At 36.9% G+C, this 26,908-nt stretch overlaps 2 protein-coding genes across 10 annotated transcripts in view; one reads left to right on the top strand and one right to left on the bottom strand.

The window, feature by feature from the left end:
- Positions 1–70: 70 nt before the first annotated feature.
- LRRC66 (leucine rich repeat containing 66) lies at positions 71–8,662 on the top strand. The gene is made up of 4 exons (XM_049831079.1): positions 71–958; positions 3,366–3,535; positions 4,090–4,420; positions 5,829–8,662. The coding sequence occupies exons 1-4, from the start codon at positions 463–465 to the stop codon at positions 8,531–8,533; spliced, it is 3,702 nt and encodes a 1,233-aa protein (XP_049687036.1). The 5' UTR covers positions 71–462; the 3' UTR covers positions 8,534–8,662.
- Positions 8,663–12,375: 3,713 nt separating this feature from the next.
- The window catches only part of DCUN1D4 (defective in cullin neddylation 1 domain containing 4), a 45,518-nt gene continuing 30,985 nt past the window's right edge, over positions 12,376–26,908 (bottom strand). For all 9 annotated transcript variants that reach the window (XM_049831117.1, XM_049831107.1, XM_049831133.1 and 6 more), the window contains 6 exons: positions 26,515–26,585; positions 24,768–24,859; positions 23,765–23,873; positions 19,691–19,795; positions 19,125–19,227; positions 12,376–19,014 (listed from right to left, as the gene is read on the bottom strand). In XM_049831117.1, the coding sequence (XP_049687074.1) occupies positions 18,959–19,014; positions 19,125–19,227; positions 19,691–19,795; positions 23,765–23,873; positions 24,768–24,859; positions 26,515–26,585 (536 nt within the window). In that variant the 3' untranslated portion in view covers positions 12,376–18,958. The remainder of the gene's footprint in view (positions 19,015–19,124; positions 19,228–19,690; positions 19,796–23,764; positions 23,874–24,767; positions 24,860–26,514; positions 26,586–26,908) is intronic.

Genomic DNA, 26,908 nt, shown 5'->3' on the forward strand with positions numbered 1-26,908 from the left:
TTTTCATTAAAAACATATTGTTGTCTAATTGACAGGGAAACTAGTATTCTATTAACTGTAAATATGAAAATCATTCCACATCTGTTCGTCATGGATTGTATCTGGTGGACTTTGCTCAGTGGTAATTGCGTATGATACCTGAAGCAGAGTTCAAAAGTCTCCACTGTTGTTAGTTCACAAGTTCCTGAGAAGCTGTATTTCTTGACCGAAGGGCTGGAAAAGAAAGAAAAGGTTTGGAGTGTTTTTTGGGAGAGGTGGGGGGAGGGCGAAGGTTAACAGTTTATGAACGTTCTTTTTGAAAAATACCTAAGACTCCAAAACTGAATGTTTAAGGCAGAACATTGGTAATGCTTTGGGTATTTGTTTAGTGTTGATCTTTTTTTAATGGCAAAGTATTTCCGCCTTCTATGTAACTCTTGTTATGCTGAACTTACATAAGTTTACATTTTACATATAGATACTATGGATAACCTTCATTTGAGTGTCATAGCTGTGGTCCTTTTCTTTAATCCTCCTGGATCAGTGGAAACCAAGTCACAGCGGGTTCTTCTTCATACACACCACCATTCAGACTGCCAGTGGGATGGGGAGTTCCTACTGAATTGTTCTTTTACCGGAATATCTACTATTCCAGAAGATATATCACAAACAGCAATAATGGCTGATTTTAGTTACAATAATATTAAAACTCTTCTGTGCACTGATGGAAGAAATGAAAAATGGATGCTAAAACACCTGAATCTTAGTAACAACCTGATTTCTGAACTCTCCTTAACTACTTGTAGAAATTTACTGGTATTAGAAACTCTAAACCTCAATGGTAATGCCATCCACACCCTCACACTGGACAAACCTACGCCTGCACATGGATCTAAAAAGTACGGAAAAGTCAATCGCCTCCTGCCTGCTTTGAAAGTATTGTCAGTTGAAAGAAATAATCTTGATACTGTTCCAAGAGGTAAGGTTTCAAAATCTTTAAGGACCTCACTCCCAAGGTGTAAGTTGGTTTTGGGTATGATTTGGTACATCTTACTGAATTCAGAATGCAACTATCTCAGTTATACTTAAGGTGAGGGAAAGTTCCACCTGTGTGCAAATACAGAGCCTTAAGCAAATGGGTTGTTTCGGATTAGGTTGGGGTTTTTTATACAGTCTTTGCAATTGTAATGCCTTAATGTCAGTCAAATATAACCAAATTTATCCTCTGAGAGCCCAAGCAGCATTTTTCCGTGTATAGAAAGGGAAGTAAGGATCTTGGAAAAACGCCAGCCTCCACAACCCAGTCATTAACCTTAACATCAAGAAAATTATGGATCATAAATTTCATACTCCTCTTCAGAAGAAAGTCAATACTCTTTTAAATAAAACTTGCTCCAATTTCAGTATTTCACAAAGACAGGAAAATATATTTTGTTCAGTCAAAACAATTTTCCCCTATGCCATCCGAGAGCCAACCAAAGTGACACCTTCCAGTAAGAAGAGAGGGCTGTAAGGTTTTGATAGACTTTTAGAAGTGTTTGCTAGTCACTGAACTATGCTAGGCATCGTAGCCTTTTATGACGGCCTCTGTCCTCATAAACAGATGATTCACATTGTCCAAACTGTTTAAATGAAGCAGAAGCCGCAGTATGAGCAACGCTCTCCTATATATTGTTTGCTGAATTTAATTAATCTCTGATAACATCATCAGATTCATCAGGTCTAGATTTTGAAAATACGGGGCGGGGGGGGCAAACCAAAACCTCACTTACCTTACAAAGTCGGACAAAAGGGAATAATTTTGCATCTACACAGGTTCCTTGAAGTTTTATTTTTCTCATTTTTTGATACTAATAATTCTCTGGCATGCAGGAAACCATTTTGCTTAATTATTTTGTAGGATCTGTAAGGTTCCCATGTAGAGAGTGTGTGTACATACACACACACACACACACTGATGCAGATTTGATTTGTTTCGATAGAGAAATACAACTGCACATTATAGGACGCCTCAGTGGGTCAGACAGATCAACCCTTTCCTATCAGAGACTCAATTTTTAGATGTTAAAAGTCAAACTGCTATGCATCGTACCACCATGCTTCAAGCTATACTTAAATCCTATGTTCATTTAAATACATGTTCAGAACTTTATTTTCCTCCTCCAAAATACTTCACTAATATTCTAGTTATTAAGCTCTGGTAAGAAAACACAAACTGAATTTCTAAAGCGGAGGGGTTCAGCCACAGAGAAGCCCTTCTCACAACCGCCACCCCAGGTGTCAGGCCGCTCCCCACTGCTGCCGTACCAGTGTGTATTTTTGGCACAAATTTAGCTTCAGGGAAGCATCCAAACTACAATTCTTCATGCAGGTGCACCGAAGAATTTCCGAGCCGCTGGAACTGCTGAATGCCTCTCCTGTCAGCTACCTCTAGTTTTACAGCAGGGATGAATCATTCCCTCTGCTTTTCACAATAAACCCAAAGATCAATTACTCAGCAAACAGAACAGCAAACTGGAATAGGAGATTTCCAGTAAGCCAGATGACACCAAGGGGAAAATTTTCAAGGAGAACGAGTAGCTTCTCAATAATGCTGCATGATCAAAAATCACTTTAGAGTTAGATTGAGGTGTTACAAACTGTGGTGATGCTGAGTGTTCAAGTGCCTGCCTTCCCCCTGCAACTTGCAGGCTGGAGCTTTGGGGGCTGCCTGCACAGCCCCTAAGAAAAATGAGGTATCTCCAGCATTCAGAAGGGCTACTTACGCAAGACAGATGCTGTCGTGACTAGGATATGCTGAAAAATATACTGTCACGCTTGATAATTCACAGGCAGACAAGCATTAGCAACAACAAGTTTTTGTTTTCAGTCAGGTTTACACCCTATGAATATGGTTCAAATAATTCCACACACGAAAAACTCCCGTGAACTTGCAGATGGCAATGAATAGGAGATACTGTATCACCTTTTGCATCTCCATCTTTTATTTACAATTAACATATTTGGATTTTACAAACTGAGTATATTGCACCCTTTTCACATTCCTCCTTTCCTACCTCCAGTTCTCCAGAGAAGCGTGCTCAAAGTACAGAGATCACAGTCGGAATAAATTTGATAGCACGAAGGAATGTTACTGCTTTTATGGAGATGTGAATTTTTAAAACATGCATTGATCGTGAATGTATTAACATGCCTGCTGTTGATGCTACACAACTTTTAGAATGGGACAACCACTGAACAGGAAGGGCACAGTAACTCAAAGCCTGCGGCTGCTCGTTGCAATAGATGGGAATGGAAAGAATTTTGTTGCAAAGAATTTTAAAAAGCCACTTGATGCAATTGGGAAAACGAGAACATGAAATGTAAAATACTTTTGTTCTTCCTAGGACTAGGCCTGCTGCAGTCTTTACAAACTGTCCGTATGTCATCCAATGGCATACAACAGATTGATCTGAATGATTTTCAAAACTGTTCACAGCTGAAGGACATCGACTTGCAAAACAACAAGATAACTAAAATTCATCCAGACGCCTTCAGGGATCTCAACAAATTACAGGTTGTAAAGCAATATTACAACTGTTTCAATGTTTTGTGTTAATCACCATTAAAGACATTAATTATCAACTATTCAGCATTATTATATTGGTCTTTTTTATATTAGTATACAGTTATAAAAACTAAAGCAAATGGTGAAAATAATCACTATTTTTATAAAATACGTATTTGCTTTTCACATATAGGAAAACACACACACTTGTAAATATACAAAATATAACCATAAATTCACCATTTATCTATGCCAGAAACCAATCCATAACTGGCTTATACACGCACACATCCTTTTCTACCCCCATCCCTTCCATGGTGAGAACCCTGCGGCTTCCCATTCACACAGAGGTAGTCTACAACAGGAGAATTCTAAGCATACCACAATTTAAACTTTTCATTTAAATTAAAAGGTTTAGAACAATATTCTTGAAATCCTAACCAGATGTATTGTTCCCATAACTGCAAAAGTGCTTGTATCCTAAAATAAATGTTATTATTGATATTGCAATTAAGATTCCGTTGTAAAGCTTATCAAATTAATCCTGAATTCTTTCCAAATAGGTTGTGGATCTCCGTGAAAATGCTCTGACAACCCCTCTACCACAGATATTACTGAGCCTGAACTTCTTTCAACTTGAAGTGGATTTGTCAAATAACGCCTGGATATTTAACTGCGGACTAAATGCTTTCAAACATTTATTTCATTTTCTTTTTGACTCCACGAGGAAAAGATTGAGTATTTCATACAATAAACCTGCCAACAACTCAGAGAAACCTCTGCTCCATCTTTCAAGTTTCCATTTAAACTGCAGTGACAGTGTTTTGCTCAAGAGGGCTGTAATCCCAACAGGGAAGACATTGGTGCTAAACTGCAACTTGGACAACACAAGGGGTATGTAAAACAGGGACTCCATCCATATGCCGCTAAAATCCAAATGCATACAGAATGATCACAGAAATCTGGTCTAAAAAGTGGATTTCTAAAGATGCTTTTTAAAAATAACTGAACAACAATTTAACATGCAAATTATTTCATTAGAAAGTATACCAGTTAGAATATTTGAAAAGTCACATTTCCCCAAAAAAGTCTTCATCTCCTTTCTTACATTAAACTAGTAAGCGATGCCAAATTACACACAAATAAATTTCAGTAAGTACTACGTTGCAAATTTACCAGTTAATTTTGGAATGCAAACAAAGGACCAAATAGTGGGGTGGCACGTCTGGGGCACGTAGAAAATGGAGAAGGATACAAAATTTTTCTAGTATTCAATTATAGCAAAATTAAATGAAAGTTTATTTGCAAGGGAAAGGATGTGCATTTCTTCCAAAGAAGTACAGCTACTGTAGCACACAGTTCACTTAGGAAATGAATTCAGCATTTACAGTTAATACAGAGCACTTGAGGTAAAAGCAACAAAATCTACAGAGCTAAGGCTTCCCATGCAGAAGGAAAATTAAGACCGAACTTAAGAGTAGAAGGTGTATTTGTCATGTGCCACTAGGCAAAATGGTTTAACTCTAATGGACTAATATAACTTTGAGGTGGTAAGGCTTTCTCCTTGCAACACTTTATCCCCAAATCAAAATATGTAGGGTCTATCAGAAATGCCACCTGCTTTGTCTATTAACAAGGGAAGTCACAGAAACTCTGATCATGGGATTAAAATCAATACACTGGATTGCACCAAAACTCAACAGGGAATGCAAGCAGATCCAAAGGCAAAGGTGTACATACAACCTCAAAACATATTCCAGAAGCCAACAACCAGCCATGGCCTACATGCGCTGAAGTCTGGAACAATTGCTCAGCAGATACAAATACCCTTGGTTTTAAAATCTTTTTTGCTGCAGTCAAAGCAGTAACTACAGGAAAATCACAGTGGTTGAAACACTGACAGTGAACTACTGAAGTTTTCTCTCACAGCTGCAAGCAGTGACCATGGCCATGCTGGAGAAGGGCTGGCTATGAGTATGGATCTTCCATGAGGGAGATCAGCGGGTGCTTTTAGTATGACCCAGAACATACTTCGGTAATTTCAGTGACCTCACCCACGCCTTTTTTCTTGTAAAGTCTGCTATTAAGACCCCATACATACTGTGTTTCAAATGTGGGAGGGAAATATATGATGGTTTAACAGATACTTGGTACCATGTAAAACGACTATGAATAGATAAAGAGAAGATGGATTTTATAATAAATAGTCAAAATTATCAAAGCTAGGTCAGAGTATCTTCTTACAGAAATAACTTGACCCTGCAAACCAAGTATCTTATACTTCTATTTTCTTTTATTTCAGGTAATGGAGTCTCTTGGTGGACACCTAAAGGCAGAATTTCAGAAGATAATAGTCTTCCTCATATGACACTGGATAAAATGAATAATTTAGTGATATATAATGCTGAGAAAACTGCTGAAGGGTTATATTTGTGTATTTTTAATGCAACAAACAAGAATCATCTCATCTACAATATACAGGTGAAAGAAAGGGTTCCAACGTTTTTGGTTAGAAAAGCCCGGGACACTAACACTGTTTTTCGACAAGGAGTGACAGAGCAAGACCTTGCATTGGCTGTCTGCCTCTCGGTGCTCATCACGTTTATTTGTGCTTTTTGTCTGGGTGCTTTTGCTAGACCCTACCTTCTGAGCCTGTGGAGACTCATGCGTGGGAACAAAAATTCAGGTTCAGAACATACGTATTGTAATCAAGCTTTTTCAGATGAAACCTTGAGCAGAGAGTACTCTGCAAGCAAATCAACAAATACACAGCATAATTTGTTCATTTGTGATGAGAATTCTTCAAGAAACACATGCATTTTTCCTACAGAAACTTCTACTTTGCATGAAAATATCATTGGTAGCAGTGTACATGCACCAAATACTGAAGAAGAGTACCAGAAACAAAGCAATAATGAGATCAGTGTGAAGAAAGAAGTGTTTTCAGACATCAAAACTAGTATCAGCAATGATGAAAATACAGAAGTTGATGATAATGGACTATTTTCTGTAAGGATAGATTACAAGAACAGCAATGAAGTAACACCAACAAAATTAATGAGTAATGACATTTCATTACGGAAAGATTCAAAATATGCAAATAATAAAGACTCAGAGAAGAGCAGGTTCCCTCCCGTACCCAGGAGACTGAATGCTGACTCTTACTCAAATCACACCGACTCTTCAGATTCAGATTTATCCTTCATGGGTGAAACTGGCTTACCATTTTCCACAATACAAACACATACAGTTGCACAAGATTCTAGGAACAGCAAGGTGAGCAACAACTCTGGTCTGCTGCAGTCTGAAATCACAAAGGCTACGCCACATTCTCCAGGAAGAAAAGGCATCATTTCCCATAATGAACCCATGAGCGCTACAAAATTCATGCCTGAAAGACAAAGCTGTGACGAACAACTTGGTCTAAGCAGCAACACAAATATAACCAGGGATGTGCAAGATTTTATTTTACCCAGCAGCTGCAAGAAAGATACAAATATTGAGAATTTAAGTGTCTATCAAACAATAGAAAACTCCCCTCTTACAGAGTACGACTGTAAAATGGAACGTACAAATGAAAAAGATTCTTCAGCAGATATATTTGGCGATAGTTCTTCGGATGAAGGGACTCCATTCACAATGAGTGACTGTAGTTCTTTAGCAGACTTTGAACTGGGACAACCTGGTGTTAGTGACAACCTGCCAGTCTGTCAGTCGTCACGAGAGGAAGCTGATATGAACAGTGGAACTGAGAAGTTCTCAACACTGCCAGAGACTCCAAACGTTGCTGCTGAACTTCAGCATATTACGAAAAATGAAGACAAGAACAATGTGTATTTTGAAACCACTATTAATTACGGATCAGATACCACCACGCCTGAAACAGCATCACCTTACGCTGATAAACGTGGTGACCACGTAAACATGTCAGATTCAGACACAATTAGTTCTTCAAGTCAAGAAGTTCCCGATACATTTGATGATTTTACTAACGCAGAGTCGACAGTACAAAATCCTATTTCTGATTCTCTCCACAATCAAAGTAGAGATTTTAGTAACACGTTACTTCCGTTAAAACATTCTCCCACGTATGACACAGATACAGAGGACACTCCTGAAGAGGCTGAACTGCAGCTGTATCAGCTTCCCATTGAACCACAGCACTCCCTCAGCTTCAGTCCCACTGAACAAAAAGAAAACGCACCAGAGAGAAGTACAGACGAGCACATAGATAGGAAATCCTCTGAAAAGAATCACAGTGAAGGGGACATTACAAGAAGAAACACGAGTACATCTGAAGACAAAGATTTTATTTTTGCTCCTCCCACTGATATTGGTTTGAATGAAATTGTTAAAAAAACATCACTACTGCATTCCAGCAACGAATCATCTCTTCAGTCTCTGCCTGAACACACAGCTGAAAAACATTTTACAGTTATTACAGAGAAAGAAGACTTGCTACCACAGGGGAAGCAGGTGAACACAACTAAGGCTTGTGCAGATAAAATGCAAAGAGGTTTTAATGAGAAAAACTGTGATGGATACACAGAATTACAGGATACCAGCAACTGTAGTCCGCCCGAAGAAACGCAGTCTTGCCATCTTACAGCAGATTTGCTGCATCTTCATTCTTCTGGGAAAACACAATCAGTCTTCAATATAGAAGATCATTTCCAACTGGATCAGAGTGACGAGGATGCATATTCCTTCTCCGTCCCACAATACTTCTTCAATGAAAGCACAAGATACAGTTCGTGTTCATTCTCACAAAAGACTACAGGAAATACTATCTCCGAAAGTACTGATTCCAGCAAGACAGAGGATCACACTGCTTTGACAGGACTGGAGAACAATTCTGCAACAGCTGTCAACCTCCAAAATTCAAGTGAAAAACTCAGTCAAAAACATCAGACCAATTTAGGACAGGGCCAGTTTTTTGTTAAGAAGAAAAGAGCATTTGATGGATTTGCTAATGTTTTGCAAAGCACGAGAACAAAATTCCAATAGTTGAGACAGGAAAGTGTAATACTAAGCTCCCACAGTGTTTATGTCATAGAGAAGGTGCAAAAATGATTGTGTCTTAAAATGAAGCGTGTAGCTTTTACTAACTGTTAAATACCATGGGTTGTTTTTGTTTTGGTCATCCCCCATCCCCGTTCCCCTGCCCCCAGTACAACTATCTATCTGCCTTTAACTTCAGAAACCCAAGTTATGGAACTAGACTTAACAATGAGATGTATAAAGCCTGGATCCATCCAGTTTAAAACCACCGTAATTCCAAAGGGTAATTCAAGCTAGAAGCCATGGACTTTTGTTTAGAAAGGTACTTGTAAAAAAAAACCAAGAATACATTTTTATGAAAAACAACTCTGGGATACTCAAATGAGTAAACTACTCAGTAGTTATAAACTGATAATATAGCTTTTGCTCAGTAATAGTAATAATATATATATTTACTTCTCATTATTGTTGGTAATAAGATACTAGTTTCCCCTAGAATTTGCCTCCAGTACACACTGTTTTCTTTCTCTTTGTCGAAAATAAATGTAACACTGAAATTATCATTACATTATTACTGTTTTCCTGTGGGACTCACCCTATACAGTACAATAGTACATATTACTTTCTTCTGCTTTTTGAACCAAATTTGTGGACTAAGTGTCTCTGAATTCCCATAGTTTTGCAAAGATAGGTAAAGTCTAAGCAGCATTCAATTACATTTAAAAAAATTACTTTTTAACTTGGCAAGACAGAGAGAGTAATGAAACCCTTCTTTCTCAAAGAAACACTATAGAATACAAGCCTCGCAGAAAAGTCATGGAGATCTAGCTGCTGATGGGACATCACCTGTAGTTTGCAGATGTGATGTCATGGGCAAGGTAATTAAAAAAAGACAACCTATTATTAACTAAGCTATAATTCCCTATAAAAAAGAATCCTACACCCACTTCAGAGTTTTACTGAGAGGTGCAAATCAAGAGCAGCTCAAAACTGCTGTATTAGAATATCAATAGTTTGATATACAGTAACTTTTTCTAAGCCAAAAGATAACAAATGTAAAATGAAATTTTTTCTGAATATGGCCCAAGGCCCTTTTAACACACATAGTACCACTGATGTAGTCCTTGAAGGGGAATGTCATCACAAAAAGGAACAGGCACGGGTTCCCACAAAATACAGGAGCCTGGCCAGCAGCTCTGGGAAAACTCTGTTATGAAGACACAATTAATTCACTAAAAACTCTGAACAGAAGGAACATATTTCAATTTCATCAGATGAGGAGCAATTCCAGTGGCACAGTACATCTTTGAAACTATCTTTAAAGACAAAGCTAGGAAGGAACAAAGAGATGCTGAAAGAAGCTAATAACTTCTGTTAGCTTCACGTACTGGGAACTGAAAAAAAGCATTGCAAAAAACTATAGAGGCAAGTAAAAGCAACTGAAGGAGAGCAGTACTGGTATTATTTGATCTGTTGAAAAATATTTTCTTTAGTGCCTCAAGTTCCTTTTAAGTCATTGTTTTTACACATCTAGCATCACAATTATCAGTTACATATTTACTGAGCCAAGCCACCTATGCTTAGATCTCTTATTGGTTTGTTTGGGGTGTTTTCTGGCTGATTTTCTCAAAAGCCCTAACATAACTCAAAGTAGATTATATGACAGTTTCAGGTGGATTTGATTTAGGTCACCACAGTATTTGCAAATAACTGCACTCAGTAACACCTGCAATTCAATTACAAGCAATGAATCTGCTGTTATTCACACAGATCTTCTTGCTTTCCAACTAGTTCTTGGAAGGTTTCTGTTCTTTTTGCTCCAGTACTCAGTGGTATCTAAACTGATAACTAAGAAGTGTTTTTTAAGAGCAGGTACCATGTTCGTTCCTTCAGTAGGAGTTCACTCAGGAACCAAGGATGAAATTATCTTCTGAAGAAACTGATAATTTGTCATTGAATTGTTCATGACTTAAAAGGTCTGATTTTGTTTTCTGTTTTTCAAACAGAGGAAAAAGTTTTACATATTCAGCTGTCCAGAATTGTTCATACTGTCCAAGTAGACAAGAACTGAATGACAAAACACTCCATTTGGCAAAAATCACAGGATTCCCAGAAAAGTTAAAAAAACAGTTAACTCTAAAATTAAGTATGTTTCCCAATACAACTCATTCCTTGATTATATAAATGTCTGTAAACGTTATACCCTGTTCTACTGCAATTTTTCTCTCCTAATTCCCACATAGCCTCAATACTCATGTAATGCCTTGGCTTCTTGTGAATTTAAGGCTGCTGTTCTTAGAGAACAGGGTGTGACATAAAAAAACAACTGTGTTTTTAGAGGCTGTCTAGAAGTAAAGAACTGGGTAATTTGAGCACGATTCCTCACAGGAACAGCTACATAGCCACTAGGAGCAGAAAACAACAGCATTTCCTCACCACCAGTGTTTTTCTTTGCACCCATAACCAGCTTTCAGTAAAGCTCATTATACACTGAAGTCACCTGTGGCCAAAGCAACTTTAAAAACGGAACACAAAGTTCAGACTTGCTCTTTATGGTATGCATGAGTCTTCACCATGTTGACAGACTCTCCAAGGTCTGTTACCTTTTGGCTGTACCAGCTGCTAACAAGTTAAGAAATTTAACTACATAAGCAAGCCAATTTTGTGGAACATGGGGAAAAAACAAAATATTTGAGTGGCTCTATTGAGATCTCATACACAGCAATGTTTTGTCATTTGGTTCTGCTACAGTTCAGCAGACTCTCAAAATATATATTGGAAAATCATTTTCTCATCTTTTTTCTGACCATGGGAATGCTGCAGCGGCAACACAGAGAGTACACTACTTGTGAGAAGCTGCAAGTTTTCTAAGCCTCCCTTTATGCCGTGAAGTTACAGAAAAAGATTATCTGCTGTTCTCTTCAGAGAAAATAAATTTGCTCCTTCATCAAGAGGTTTTTAACATGTGAAAAAGTATTTCATTCTACTGTCAGAATACTGATGTTCTGCCTCAAACTTACCTTCAGATTTCTGCCTAATCTCGCACCCTTCTTTTGCTACTGATCACTCCAGACACTCTTATTACCACTTGTTCATTCAAACCAACCACTCAGCTGCTTCTCCTTCATATTAGTCCCTCACTTCATTAGCAATTTCTCTTAAAGTTAATACAAACACTATTATATTTTCTGTAGCTTCCAAGCAGTACTCTTCATACTCTGCTCCTCTCCATCCATCCTATTTCTCTATGCCCTTCTGTATACAATGGCTACACAGTCCCCCACTCACCGCCTCCAACTTTTTATCCACTCACTTTTCTTTACATTTCAGCTGATATCAATCCACTGTATCTTGTTCACACAGAAAACCTCACTAGTTTAGCTGGTTTGGTCACTGAGAATTTTCCAGAATACCTATACTAGTACAAAACACCACCTTCCCACCCCTGCATAGAAGTTACAGTTGCAGAGAGGCATAACTGCAACTGCTCTACGGATGTTAAAACTTCTTTAGCTTCATCAGTAACTTCAGGTAGCAGAACTCATGTTCAGGTAAGACATTACTATCACAGCTGATAGCGGGTAAACACACCAAGTCACAGAATAGGCTCGATAAAAAAAAGGTGGCTGAGTGTATGCTGTATGAATTTGTAAATGAAGCATCGTGAGGCAGCCAAGAGAATGTTGGTGATGGTCTGGGCACACCCTTCTCGTAGAGCAACGGCGTGCTGAGCTCCAGGGTTGACAGGACATAGTATCCCTCAGAGTGAATCAGTATAGGAAAAAATACTGAAGTCTTAAGAGTAGATTGAGAACTTTAGATACAGTAATCAGAATGAAACAAAGCTCTCATTTTCAAACACGTATTTATGATACTTTGATAAAAGTACAAAGCATTTCAATCTTTCCAGAGTACACTGATAACTGGGCTGGAAAATAACCCTTAAATAAAAAAAGACATTCACATTTAACCTACATATAATTAACATCAGAAACTATTTGGATAGTAATATTAAAGTTTTCAAGGTACAGAAGACTGACTCACTCCCTCTGATATATACAAGCAGCAGGCTACATTCTGAAAACTAGTGAAAGCAATCCCAGCCTCAACATGAACATAATGAAGAACCACTTCTTTAGAATGGGGTCTACATTACAATATTCTAATTGTAATGCAAATACATTCAACTTAAAATATTATTTTAAGTCAAGAGCCTTAGGACTGGTAGCTCAAATAGTGCAAAATACTAAAAAAAAAAAATTTCTTGTGAAATCTCTTACGTGTTCTTTGTTCTCTTTGCCAGCTTTTAAGTCTGTTTCCTATTCAAAAAGAGATTTGTAACTTTGCAAGCAATACAAAGTAGTAAGATTAACTAATGGTCCCTTTAAAAACTAAATTTATGAATGTATTATGGACATTTAGGCTGTAATTTTCATGTCTTATTGCTAGCAGCTATTCTACTGCTCTGCTTAAATACTATCACTTTTTCTTTAAAAGGATGAACATGACAGCTGATTATAGGTCCCATGATTGAAAAACTCTTCTAAAAGAAAAGTAAGAAAACCACAAGTGTTTAAGGTCATGAACAGACCCTCAGATCAAAATATCACCCCTTTAAATAGTACTAGACTGGTCTTCTCTTCCAGCATTACGTTTGAGTAACTTAAGAGAATTTTCTTTAGCACATGCTTTTAGAAATCACAGAATCACAGAAAGGTTGAGGTTGGAAGTGACCTCTGGAGGTCATCTAGTCCAACCCCCCTGCTCAAGCAGGGCCACCTAGAGCCAATTTCCCAGGACTGTCTCCAGATGGCTTTTGAGTATCTCCAAGGATGGAGACTCCACAACCTTGCCAGGTAACCTGTGCCAGTGCTTGGTCTCCCTCACAGCAAAGAAGTGTTTCCTGATGTTCAGTGGGAACCTTCTGTGTTTCAGTTTGTGCCCGCTGCCTCTGGTCCTGTCACTGGGCACTGCTGAGAAGTCTGGCTCTATCTTCTTTACGCCCTCCCTTCAGATATTTATATATATTAGTAAGATCCCCCCAGCACCTTCTGTTCTCCAGGCTAAACAGTCCCAGCTCTCTCAGCCTCTCCTCATAGGAGAGAAGCTCCAGTCCCTTCATCACCTTTGTGGCCCTTTGCTGGACTCTCTCCAGTATGTCAGGGTGCCTCTGGTACAGGGGAGCCCAGAAGAGGATGCAGTACTCCAGGTGTGACCTCACCAGTGCTGAGCAGAGGGGAAGGATCATCACCCTCAACCTGCTGGCAATACTTTTTCTAACACAGACCGGGATACCATTAGCCTTCTTTGTGGCAAGGGCCTGTTGCTGGCTCATGTTCGACTTGGTGTCCACCAGGAACCCCCGTCCCTTTTCTGCCAAGCTGCTTTCCGGCTGGGTGGTCCCCAGCATATACTGGTGCTTGGGGTTGTTCCTTCCCAGGTGCAGGACTTTGCACTTCTCCTGGTTGAAGTTCACGAGGCTCTTGTCAGCCCCTTTCTCCCTTTCAGCCTGATGAGGTCCCTCTGGATGGCAGCATGACCAGCCACTCCTCCCAGTTTGGTGTTGTCAGCAAACTTGCTGATGGTACACTCTGTCCCATCATCCAGGTCATTAATGAAGATGTTGAACAGGATCGGACCCAGCATTGACCCCTGGGGTACAGCACTAGTCACTGCCCTCCAACTAGACTTTGCAGGGCCCAGAAGGTGGTGGGCAGTAGTGCTATTCAGCCAGTTTTCAGTCTACCTCACTGTCTGCTCATCCAGCCCATACATCAACAGCTTTTCTATGAGGACCTCATGGGCCAAAAGCCTGTGTCAAGATTAGTGGGTAATGATCATGCTTCTTGTAAAATTCCATCTTAAGAGACATTCCTGCTCATATTGACTCTTTTTGTTGAAAGCTTTTCTATTACGATACTGTTTTACACCCACACACTCCCTTTGAAACATGTATTTTTCCAACAAAGTTTTAAATACTGATTTGCCTTACTATTAGAAATAAGGATGGCAAGATTGTACATACAAGTTCTCTGCTACTAAATGATAAATGTTGCCAGCTGACATGATACATGTTCAGATATGAGAATTTCTAAAGTATGAACCACAGAAAAATCTGAAGTCAATTGCTGAAACCAACACAAATACTGTTTATTTGTGGGATGCCATTTTACATCAACACCAGCAAAAGACCTAAAAATCAACCGGATGAACTCATGTTAGGTGGCATAACAGTATTTTTGTCAGGTCGTGAGTCACAGGAGTTTAGCACACCGTATTTATGTAATATCCAAATAACTAAGATGTAAAGCATTCACAGTTACAGGTTAACTGCTGTTCCTGCAACAGCAGCTTCAATAGGTACTATTTTGAGACACCACATGTACACACACACACACACACACACACACACGGCGGGGTGGGGGAGGGCGGGAAGTATCAAGCTGAGTTTTGGTCTCAATTACAGACAACAAAGTATTTAGTTGGTGGATGGATTCCATACACTTTTACAGCAATATGAAAGGACAAAATATAAGGCCTAGAAAGAGGTATTTTAGCAGTCATAGTTAAAACCAGGGCACAAGCTAACCTTTAAAGCTGTCTATATGAATTCCAAGAGTATTAAACAATTTGTTAGACTTGTGACCGAGGGTCAACAGAAATCTGGGAAAACCTTAACACAACTGAAGTCCACTTCTTGTCCTTCAAAAAAGTAACCTGGGAACATTAACCAAGTAGCAATGAGCTGTAACTAATTCTGATTGTGTGAGTATATTTGTGATGAAATAAAATGCATGTATTTGTGGTAAAATGGGAGAAGCCTCCAGTCCTCTACAATGGTAGAAAAGGCTACACAAAGGTAGCTCAAATATTTATTGTAGCTTAAAGACAACCTTCAACCGGTTTTAACTGAAAACTCAACTACATAAAGGATTCCAATAAATTCCATCCTCTTCAGCTTGCTTTCCTTGAAAACGATAAAAAGTGACAAAACATCAGTTACACAGAATTACATTAATATTTGAAATAATATTGTTTTGCTGTAGAATGAAATTTAATTTGTGGGATGTTTTGGTTACTAATATTTATAGAATCATTTAGGTTGGAAAAGACCTTTAAGATCATCGAGTCCAAAGAGCTTCAAATGTTTGTCATCTATCAACTTACAGTGTCCACTGCTGTAGTCTCTGGATGCTCTTTTCCTTTCACTAACTGGCTTTCCACTTTACACCTCCCAAATAGCAAGCATGAATTGCATTTAGATCATCAAGTTTCTGCTATAAGGACAGTAATAGTACACCAAAAACATTAGCATAAGACCTGTGACACTTCTGCCAGAATGACCTCTCAGTGTCTTGTCCAAGAAGTCAGCATATTCTGTGTATTACTTTTCAAAAGGAAAAAAAAAAAGCCTACATCAACTATATGATTGCATAACAAACAAAAAAGCAAGCACCAAACTTGCACTAAATACAAGGTAAACCGAGTAGCTTAGTTATGTTTCCACAATTATTTAAAAATGAGAAGGAATTTCTCCAAAATACAAGAGCTGGCAACATTAGGATCTTCTGCGTATCAGCATACATAGCAAAAACAGACGGATGGACAGTACAGGGAAGCTTATCAAACCATACGGGTCCATTTCAGTCCATTTGTTCTCTATAAATGTGAGTAAAGCTGTCTACTAGCTCTAACTGAATTTGTGGTTTATTTTATGAAGATGCATGTTTATAAACTAGCTGAAGACTACAGATTCATCCTGCTTGCAAGTGGAAGAAAAAAAAATCTGCAGCATCTGATTCATTTCCAAACACATTCTTCCTTTCCATCACTCCCCATTACTTTTACCCAAAGAAAAAAAAAAGAAGTTTGTTTATTTATACAGCACGAGTACTTTCTGAGGTTTCTTTTCCTCCATTTTCTTTGCTTTTAATTAAATTTTGTGTTCTGCTAATTGTTAGCAAAACTTGGAAAAAGAGCACCTGGTTGAGCTGAACAGATTTCTGTTGACCCTGTTATATGAAAGTTATACCTATAACAGTAATAGATTAAAAGTCTCTTTGGCTCTTGGTTCCATTCTTGGAAGCCAAATTATTTGTGACATACAAAACCTTTTATGCAAGCCTTGTATTTGTTGCAGGATTCATGCCAATTTGTGCTAAACATTTTTCTAGAGTCAGTAACTAGCTTAACGTTTAAGAAAAATTACAGTATTTCACTTATATCTTAGCAACCACAATTTAGCCTAATGTTACAAGTTATATTGCTTCTAAATTCATTCTTTTAAGAACTAAACCAGCAGCTCCACTGATATTTCCTTACGGTTATACTATGGTAATATACACATTTACATCAGAAGTCTTAATAAAACATATGTGTTTTAGTAAGAGGCTTATTGTAAACATTAAATACCACACTCCACTGAATTAATTCTTGTGCAAACTGGCATCAAACATGGAATTAAGTTTATGCGTATTAGTACATGAGAAAGCAATGACTACGTATGTTTTACCATTATTAACTTTAAAGAGCGCTATTTAGTGTCATGGAAATTCGAACATGACTATTTCAAGGGGAAAGGTAGTATTTTCTTCTTAGCATCATGAAATTCTAGGTTTTGTATATGCATACCTATTGTATATTTATGTATATACAAATATACACAAACACACATAAACGATTTTTGTCTTTGGCAGCTGAGTTTCACAAACAAAACCCAACAACAACAACAAACAGATTTGAACACAACTGACCACCTGTAGCACCACAATTACAACCTCCTGGTCCAGGACAGCAAATTAATGTGCTTTTGCTAAACCAGGCTTAATCCTGAAAGCAGTCAAGTTAATGACAGTTGTTCCTGACTTCAGTGATGGCAGAATAGGACCCTCAATACAGCTGAAAATTTCACATTCAACCTAAAACACTTTCCCCCCCTTCCCCTGGATTGCGTTCTAGAGAAATATCAAAACTGCCAATACCTTGTAAAATATTTCTACAGAAAAGTAATGTTATTCATAGTTCCAAAACATCCACTGGCCCTTTTTTGTTAAATGCTCTGTGAATCAATATGGAACATTTTAATAAATCCTTAGGGATCAAAGTTTAATAGCACCGGATACTTCAAGGACCTATTTATAAGACTCAACACTAACACTACTTAATAAAGAAGGGTAAGGCAAAGACGAGGTGACAAAATTACAGAACTTAAACATCATTCCATTTTCTCATTTTCACCAAAATAATCACTAGAACTGTCCTACACATATAAAGAAATGAGTGAAATAGGCAGTGGTCCTTACTAAAAAGTAGTGTCACTTAATGCTGGTGTTTAACATGCCCATTGCCTGCAACGGACATTCTGCTAGGAAATTCCAATACCCAGCATGAAAAGAAAAGTAATGTTTTGACTATTCGCTATCATATTTTTAATTACTTAGAAACACAAAGTTAGAGACCCTGGGAAAGACTAGTGTTGCAAACAAAAAAAACCCAAACCTGTATTATCTATGTGCCAGGGGTGAGCAGACTTTGTTCCCCAAACAACTAATTTTAGCTAGAACTTTCAATTTCACTAGATCGCAACATAGACCAGACACTCTTGGTACACCAAAAATTAAGAGTATGCCAAAGGCAATTTACAAAAGTCTAAAACCCATTTTTAAAAGGTACTTTAATTTGTTCATTTGTACCTATAATGACTACTGCAGTTTTAACATTAAAAAGTCAGTACTTTTTTCTTCAAATGGAAATCATCTGTGGCATGTACAACTATTACAGTGTTTTAATATTTATATATATGTATATATATATATTATTTTTTTTTTTAAGACACCAATGTTTCATTCTTGTTAAGCAATAGGTCAGGTTTGGCGAACTCCGGTGAAGAAAGTCACAGCATGTCTTCTCCCCTCAGAAATTGGCATCTCAAATACTAACATTAAAATTGACAATAGTTCTTCACATGACTATGTCTAAGCAGTCTGTTCATTTCATTTTATCAAATGTTACATTTGCGACCAAAAGAAAAACAAAGTAACTAAAGTTTCAAACATGTAAGTGATGACTAGAAATATGCCACAAAATTATTTTTACAATACATTTCTGCAGAAATAATCCCTAGGTGAAGCTTTTTTTTTTTTATACACATATACAAAATTTAGACAGCAATATACACATAATCACAGTGAAGACGCTGGCAAGTTCACCAATTCGTAGTGTAAATACAAAATGCAAAGCAGCCTTCAAAGAGAACAATGCTACACAGCAAGCATAGCTAGCTTGTTAAATAGCAAACATCAAAAGTTCCCTGCAAAAGGGATGCAGTGCAAGAAAAGCAGCATGCACTTTGATACAAATAGCAGTTTATGGCTAATGGTTGACATAACTGTGGTAACAGTGACTCTTGAGTGGCTGTGCATAGTTAAACTTCTATGTCATCTGTTTTCCTTTATACCATTCCACAAACTCATCCAACAACACTGGCCCTGTAGAGAGATCAAATAACTGTATTTTACAAAATTTTGTAAAAGGACACTGAATGATTAAGCTCAGAGAAATAAATTTTTTTAGAACACCAACATATGGTAGTACTTACAGGCTCCATCTTCATCATAGTTACTGAGGTCAAGGTTAATTGTTCTGCTGAATTCAAGAACGTTACACCATTGGTCCTTATTGATAACTTTGTATTTTGATTGCTGCTTAAGGCAAGAAGCAGAAGTTACTAAAATATATTTTCAACTCCCTGAAATGCAGATTTTTCTTACTGAAAATTTACACATTGTGATGAATTATTATTTAAATCTGCATGCCACCTAAAACTAAACAGGATTAAAGAAACCACTACATAGTCAAACTTGTGTTGAATAATTCCTGTTTCCGATTAAGACATATTTTAGTGGACAAACATATAGCAATAAAATGAAAGTCCAAAAGCAAATCAAAGACATTCTATACTGTGTCCTGCACTAACAAACCTTAACAGAGTGGGGATTTGGGGGAAAGGAAGAAAGGTTAGATAACCAGTTACAAGTGCTACTTTGGGGGTTAGTGTATTCTAAATCAAAACAAAAAAAATCTTAGCTGTTCATTCTACCTCTAGTTAAAGTATCAAAAAAGACAGATAAAAAAAAAAAAGTAATTCTGTTTCAAACTTCGTACCTCTAGAAACTGGTGAAACACTGGAAAAAGGGACCATGTTTTTCCTAAAAGAAGGCCCAACATACACTTGGCAGTATTGATATCTAGGCTGCGCTGGTCCTTTTCCTGCATAAAAAGGAAATGGTCAAAAAACAAAACAAAACAAAAAAGCATGATTTTAGGATTTTTCACCTCCCCAACTGCCTGTACTACAGCTCACCCATACATAAAATAAACTAACAAATAAATTATAAATAGCAGTATCTAACAGTGTAAGAAAACACAACTTCCTAGTAAAATTTCCTTTCTCATAGCTAATGGCTTTCTATACAGAGATGTTGCTTTCTATTGGCTTTCCCAAAAAACTGTCACCACTATTGCAGATGAGGCATATGCTCCTGTTTGTGACTTCAGACCTTTCTAGAAAGCAACTGCCATTAGAACCATACCCATGTTTGCACATAGGCCTCTGCATAGCTGTATGTCTCTTAAAATAGTATCGCTGCATATATTTCCTACACTATTATAACTGTATGAACTGTCATTAGATAGTTAAGTAGCTATCAAGTAACTGACCATGCAAGAGTGAGCCAAGGAGGTTCTTTGTTCTCTTATTCTACTGATTACATGAAATTCAGATTAAATTAATTATCAAATGAGCAGAGAGAACATAATATAAATATAACTAGTATATGGAGACCCCTCTCAGTTAACTGTCCCAGTTTTAGTTCAATGTAGCAGTAGCATATTAAGGCTTAGGGCATGATTTTTTTGTTTCTGTCAAGAGAAAGAAGCATCACCTGTACCCAGCAGACTCACTGCATCTAATCAGTGGGAAAGTTAATATATTTGATAACACAATTTCTGCACATCTCAAAAGTAACGCCTGTGCATGTAAGATTCCATTTTGTTATTTTAAGTAGTTTATCCATCTACATTTGTTGCCTTGAAATTAAACAAATTTTGGTGAGAGATGGAATGTAAAACCCCACCCTTTATTTTATGCCTTGGTTTTAGCATTAAGCTACAAATTCAGAAATTAATGAAATCACACAAAAATAAAGTTCCACATTAGCTACTGTAGACCTTGATCTCTCTATATGTACTCATGATTGCAGACTGCAAAGTCTAAATTAAGAACAAACAGGGATATAGGGATATCCAGGATACAGGGAGTGCTTAATAGGACAGTGCAAGACAGCTACCCAAGACAAAGGCAACTGAGCCCTATGTCTCACCTGTACAAGTGCAGTTTTATGTATTACAGAATACACATCTTTATTAAAAAAACCCAAGCTTAAAACATAACTGAATTGTCTTCTATCATGTAGGAAGGATGTGGTAGAGCGAAATCCCCATTCTCAGACAACAACTGAATGCCTTAGCCACAAGGTCATCCTCTCTTCTTGAAACCCATTTCACAGAAAATACACCTCAATTCTAAAACTGTGTAGACAGGATTTAATGCAGATTTGTTTTGGAAGGAAAGTGGGGAGGCCAGCAACTCTGAAAACATCATAAGCTGTTTTACATTCTGGTCACTAAATACAAGGGGGACTTCACTCAGTCTGATCTAGAGGAAAAAAAGTAAATTCCAGGACAAAGAAAGCTTTTCAATTAGTAATAAAGGTGAAAAACAAACCTGCAAAGGTGGTTTTTTATTAATATGATACAATTCTTTCATTGCCTTCCAACATCAGATAGTTCCAAAAACTAAGCCTCTTTCCAAAGCCCATTTACACTTCTGTCACAAACACCTTTAAGCAGATATCATACTGCTGTGAGAATACATTTTATTTTCCATACTGTTTATACTCTGAATTCTTCCCACACACTCAAGTGTTAATGAAATCAGGCTCTGTTGCCTTTACTTTGGCCATGCTGGTTTTACATGCCTTACATTGTGAAGTTTCTACACTCTCCCTCTCAGACTACTGCTCAGAACAAATTGTTCAGATAAGCCCTTTATACCCACCTCCAACTGCCTAATGGCACATCTGCCATAACAGATGCTCCAATTTCATTCTTAACATGCATTCCAGATACTTACATTCTCTTTCTTGGATACAGTGGAAAGAATATATTAACAAACTCTGATAAATTTCAGTATTTGTTTCACATTGATCATAGACAGTCTGAGATTTTTTTCTTTCCCAATATTTCAGATAAAAGACCTATTTAAGCCATGAAATACATGCATCTGTATGTTCTCAAACTTGGCAATGACAATGGGGAACAGGGACCGAGGAATGTATTTGTGCTTAATACCAACATATGGTGTTTTAAATTATTTCCTCAAATCCATGCTGACTTAAATCGTGCATGCCACATAAAACCTCGATGATGCTTATTTTTATTGACAAACTAACTCTAAATACCAAATTACAACAGATGCTTTCAAAAATTCTCTCTTAAAACTTCAGAAGTTTAGAAAAGGGGGGTTTTTGCCACAGAGCATTTCCCTGAAATGACTACCCTTAGGAGAGAAATTACACAATCTTCTGAATCAAAAACCAAAACTGCTCCCATCAGCTTTTTTATATCCATCACTTCAATTATTCTGATAAAAATTATGTACAGATTCATCTGCCACATCTAGATAAACTTATTAGCCCTTGTCAGCATTCATTGCTAGTCTTACTAGTTGCCATTCTCCTACAGACTTCTCCTGGCTCTATAGTATTAAAAGTTCAATAATTCTATTAATCCAATATTGTTTTGACAATTCCCTTGTTGATATGCCTTTGACTTGCAGTTTACAATCCGGTTTTTTTTTGTCACAAATGATGTCACACCATCTGTGTCTCAATATTAAGTTCTTTTTCAAGGCCACTGTTTTTCACATCAATTTGGTACCTCTTGAAAAAACTCCACCCACTATCCTCTTTTACATTTCTGCACTTACTTTTGACAGGCCATCGGCTGGTGCAGATTTGCTACTACTAAAATGTTTTTTAATCTATTCCAAATATTTCATCAGCATCTTGAACTTCTTTGGCAATGTTAGTTATTTCTAGCCTTTGCATTTTATGCTAAGCAAAACTGGCAGAATAAATCTTCACACAGCAAAGGAGGAATTAAGATGTGGATATGGCTTTTTTTCCTCATACTAACTAACACCATCCATTCTGTCATATTCAGCTGTAGGTTTCCTTGGTTAAAAGTGAGCTACCATGAATCTCTGCATACTGACATGGAGAAAGCACTGATATACCACAAATCTGAGTTACTTATAACAGACTTAACTATCAGAATTGCTATTAGTTAAATTTCTTCTTATTATTTTTCTCATGTTACGTTTTTTGCTGCAAATTTTCTTAGTGCTTTTGGTTCTCCCGCACTGAAATCTGAGCTTCAGTTTTGCCTGTGATCATTTTTACGTTAAATCTTCTGTACACTCCATCACATTAGGAAAATGGGTATCCAAATTCCATGTCAAAATGTTTATTCAGAAAATTAAAGTTCTTTTATTGTGCCCTTTAAGTAGGAATACTCTTATGAATATTTTGGGTTCCAATACCAGGTACAATTTTATCAATACATATTTTATAGTAGGAAGACTGGTAGGAAGATATTCTTTAATAAATACTGAGAACATCATTAATGACTTTCCAACAGTCTTCTGAACCAGTATTTATATTATATCATGTCCAGCTTTTATCATGTTAGTTATTTTTACCACCTGCAGAAATGCCCGAAGTGCCTTCCTGTTTTAAGTATGTTTATGCTCACAAAATTCAAATGGTAAGAATTAAAAACAGTGTAATTATAAAGTCAGTGGCAGTAAGTGGCAAAGCTCCAATATGCAACAGAATAGGGCCTAAATTATTTCCTTGAAGTCGCAAAATAGCTTGAAGCAGAGAGGTAACAAAACACATCAAAACACTAAACCACTGAACATCAAGCATCCTATTACTCTCCTTTTCCAGTTCTGGCATTTTGCATATACTTTTTTAGAACACAAACAGTTCCATTTGTTAGAAACAATCTTGGGCGGTATCTTAAGAGAAACATACTTAGAAGTAGACAGTCTTTCAATTATTACTTATGAAAGTAAAGTTTTAATTTCAGATGTTGGTCTTCCACAGTACTTACCCGTGCAAAGTCAAATGCATATCTATAAATAAGTTTAAAATTGGTAGGCTCATTTAATAAAGATCTCAAGTAATCCAGAGAATTTCTCAATTTTTCTGTAGTATCACATCTACAAGAAAAGCACAAAGTCAATTTAGAGTCTGCATTCTTATACAGATGTCTGATGTTTTAGAAAAGTATCTTTAACACATATCCCCATCAATCTGTTCAAAATACATCACTCTCTACAAAGGCATGTTTATGAGTTTGTCTGCATAAAATGCCTTGATTAAACCCACAGTGTGTAACGGATTTAGCTAAAGTAGTAAAGTCTTACACTGGTACTCTGATAAAAATTTGTTTGGCTTTGTAGAAAACGCACTCTCCCGACAGATTAAACCAAGAGCTTGTCTACACATGGCAAACAACCAGCAAACCACGGGAGTGAAACAATACTTCTATAGTTTTGCTGAAACTATGTAACTTCCTACACAGTTTTAGTGATTCTGTTCTGGAAAATAAGTGAAAACACAGGTCTTTCTCCAGTTCTCTCTGAAACATGTGATTAGTCAACTACATTTATGTTAATTAATACCATGAGGGCAAGCTCTCAACTGAAGAAAGCAACTTTTAGAAAGATGGCAATGCAGCCACAGAAAGGGTTTGTATTATTTAGCATTTTAAACTACACATTCTCTAACAACATACCAATATCTAATAGATAGGTCCAGTCCAGTGACAAATATAGATGTCCTTGGGGACAGAAACAATGTTGAACTTCATGATATTTCTGTTTTCTTGAGACTGCAGACATTTTAATCCAACTGTATTTAAACGTGCAGCTGTCCGTTTTCAAGTTGTCTCTAAGTGGTCACACCACCATAAATAGGACCAAAAATGTATGGCTTCTACTTCACAGTAGAGCTCTCTGCTTTAGGTATTTTAAGTCAAAACATCAAAGTGTATTTTTTCTAAAAAAATGGGTTTACTATAACAAACTTAAGAGGTTTTTCAAAGCACTTACTGTAGCGATGTCATTCCTTTTAACCATTCTTGTAATGTAAAGTAGCCCATGTTTTGTGCATCCAACTTCCATGCTAGCACAAGCATAACTACCTGTTTTAAAGAGGAGGAAAAAAAAAGACTGAAAAGAATTAACAAAAAGATCCACACATTTTTCAAACAACTACTGTTTAGTAGGCTATGAACGCTTTACTCATATAAATGGGACGTTCAGATCTTTGCTACACTACTTTAAAAGTTAAAAACCCTGAAAGTGACAAACCTGTACACTATCCAAACAAAGAGAATATAACAATGCAAAGATACACAGTGAACATCCACCCAAGTTACCAGTAGCCACCTTACTTCAAGGGAGCATGCAGAGTCATCCAGTGAGCAGTGCAACGAGGAAGATGAGTTGGTGCAAAAGCTACAGAAGAGGTTTCCCAAAACAACTCCAAAATTTAAGTACCAATTTGACAACAAGTTACATTTGACATTTGTTAAACTCTCATCTAGCTGAGCAACAGTTACAATCCATGAGCTCTGTGAAATCCAATTATTCTAAAGCTAATAATGGTCCCAGCCGAATCCAGCTACCCCAGGGTATAGTCAGCCTACCTGATTTTGCAGGTCTGAACATCCAGTATAATTCAAGTAGATGTTAAGTAAAGCTAGGTGAGCTAACATTAACACACATCAAAACAGAGGCTGATACATAAATACTTCAGTATTGCCCAAAAGGAAACAGAGTCCTCTCCACATCTCACACAGGAGACTGAAGCAATGAAGAATTTAGATAAAGTGATACCGTAAGATTACTATCTTATTCAGGAACTTAAGAAACCACTTTTGATATATAAATGGAAAAACCTGCAGGACAACTGACCCTGCAGACTAGAAGAAAAACTTAATCAAGTCATTTAAACTTGCAAATCAGCCATTAACCAGCTAATGTTAGTGAAGCTCTATATGGTTTTTAATGCAAATCGCATTACCTACTTATATACCCAGATGTCTGCATAAATTTCAAGGGTTAATTATACTATAAATGCCCAAATTAGCAAATTACATCTTACATTTCCCTTTTAAAACCACAATTCTCATTTTACTTAGTCAGAGATGATGCTTTATGAATCCCACAAAAGATGGGACTTGCATATACATTTAAAGTGCAAAAATTAGACACTAGGAAAAAGCTTGTAAAAGGCACAACTATTCCTTTTTAAATTTTATTTACTTCTACATATACATACATATAAAACATATATATTTAATTTTGTTTTTTCCTGAGTTGTGTTTTGAAATGGCATAATGGAAGTGCTAGTATTGCTCACAATATTTGAAATTTCTTTCCTAGAAAACCCAAAGAAATCATTACTTTGTAGTTTTGTAGTTGCTACATTAAATCGCCAGTGTTGTCTCATTGTTTCAGAAAAGACAACCATCAGCTTTTTTCTGTTTTATTTTTTCCTTTTTTTTTAAATATCTTTCTTTTTTGAGGGGTTAAGAAAGTGAAAAAGAAGGGTTGGCAGCAAAGACAAAATGGAGTTTTTACAGGTTAACAGTTTGGGTTTTAAAATAAAGGCAAGCTATTTCCAGATGTGTATATAAACCTCCCTCGTTCCTATTTCTTTAATTTTTTTTTTTAAATTTCCAAGTTTTTCGTTACTCCACTAAGTAACTCTTGATGGAAAAATAAGAGATACAAGACTGGCTCATATACATCACAACAGATTAGGCATCTTTTGGATAGACTTTAAACTTACATTTTCTGGTTCAACTCCAATGTCTTCACAAAATTTCTCCATACCTTCTGGCCCTACAATGTCATCAGCACCTGCAAAAAAAAATGCATTTTACTTAATCACTGAAAATTAAAACAGTCTGACCTTTACAGCACAAGAGAAGTGCAATCACGCAGTACAATCTGAACTTCCATATAGTTTGTTTGTTTTAACATGCAATAAATATTTCCACACTTACTATCAGACTTGGATGCCCTTAAATCTTTATCTCACCTTTGGAAACAGAGACAGAAAAACTGTAAAACAACTTTCATTCCTGACAATATCCTTTATTCTACCCACTTACTGAGATAATCTTGGAAGAGTAAATTAATAAGACCTTTAAGAATGCACTTAAGACAAGCAGAACATCCAT

Source organism: Accipiter gentilis, chromosome 3 (assembly GCF_929443795.1).
Source record: "Accipiter gentilis chromosome 3, bAccGen1.1, whole genome shotgun sequence".
Taxonomy (NCBI): domain Eukaryota; kingdom Metazoa; phylum Chordata; class Aves; order Accipitriformes; family Accipitridae; genus Astur; species Astur gentilis.

Bases quoted from the DNA above. Each gene is read 5' to 3' on its own strand.
- LRRC66 (XM_049831079.1), top strand. From the start codon at position 463: ATGGATAACCTTCATTTGAGTGTCATAGCTGTGGTCCTTTTCTTTAAT. The intron at 959-3,365 runs GTAAGGTTTCAA...TGTTCTTCCTAG, and splicing joins TCTTGATACTGTTCCAAGAG to GACTAGGCCTGCTGCAGTCT. The intron at 4,421-5,828 runs GTATGTAAAACA...CTTTTATTTCAG, and splicing joins CAACTTGGACAACACAAGGG to GTAATGGAGTCTCTTGGTGG.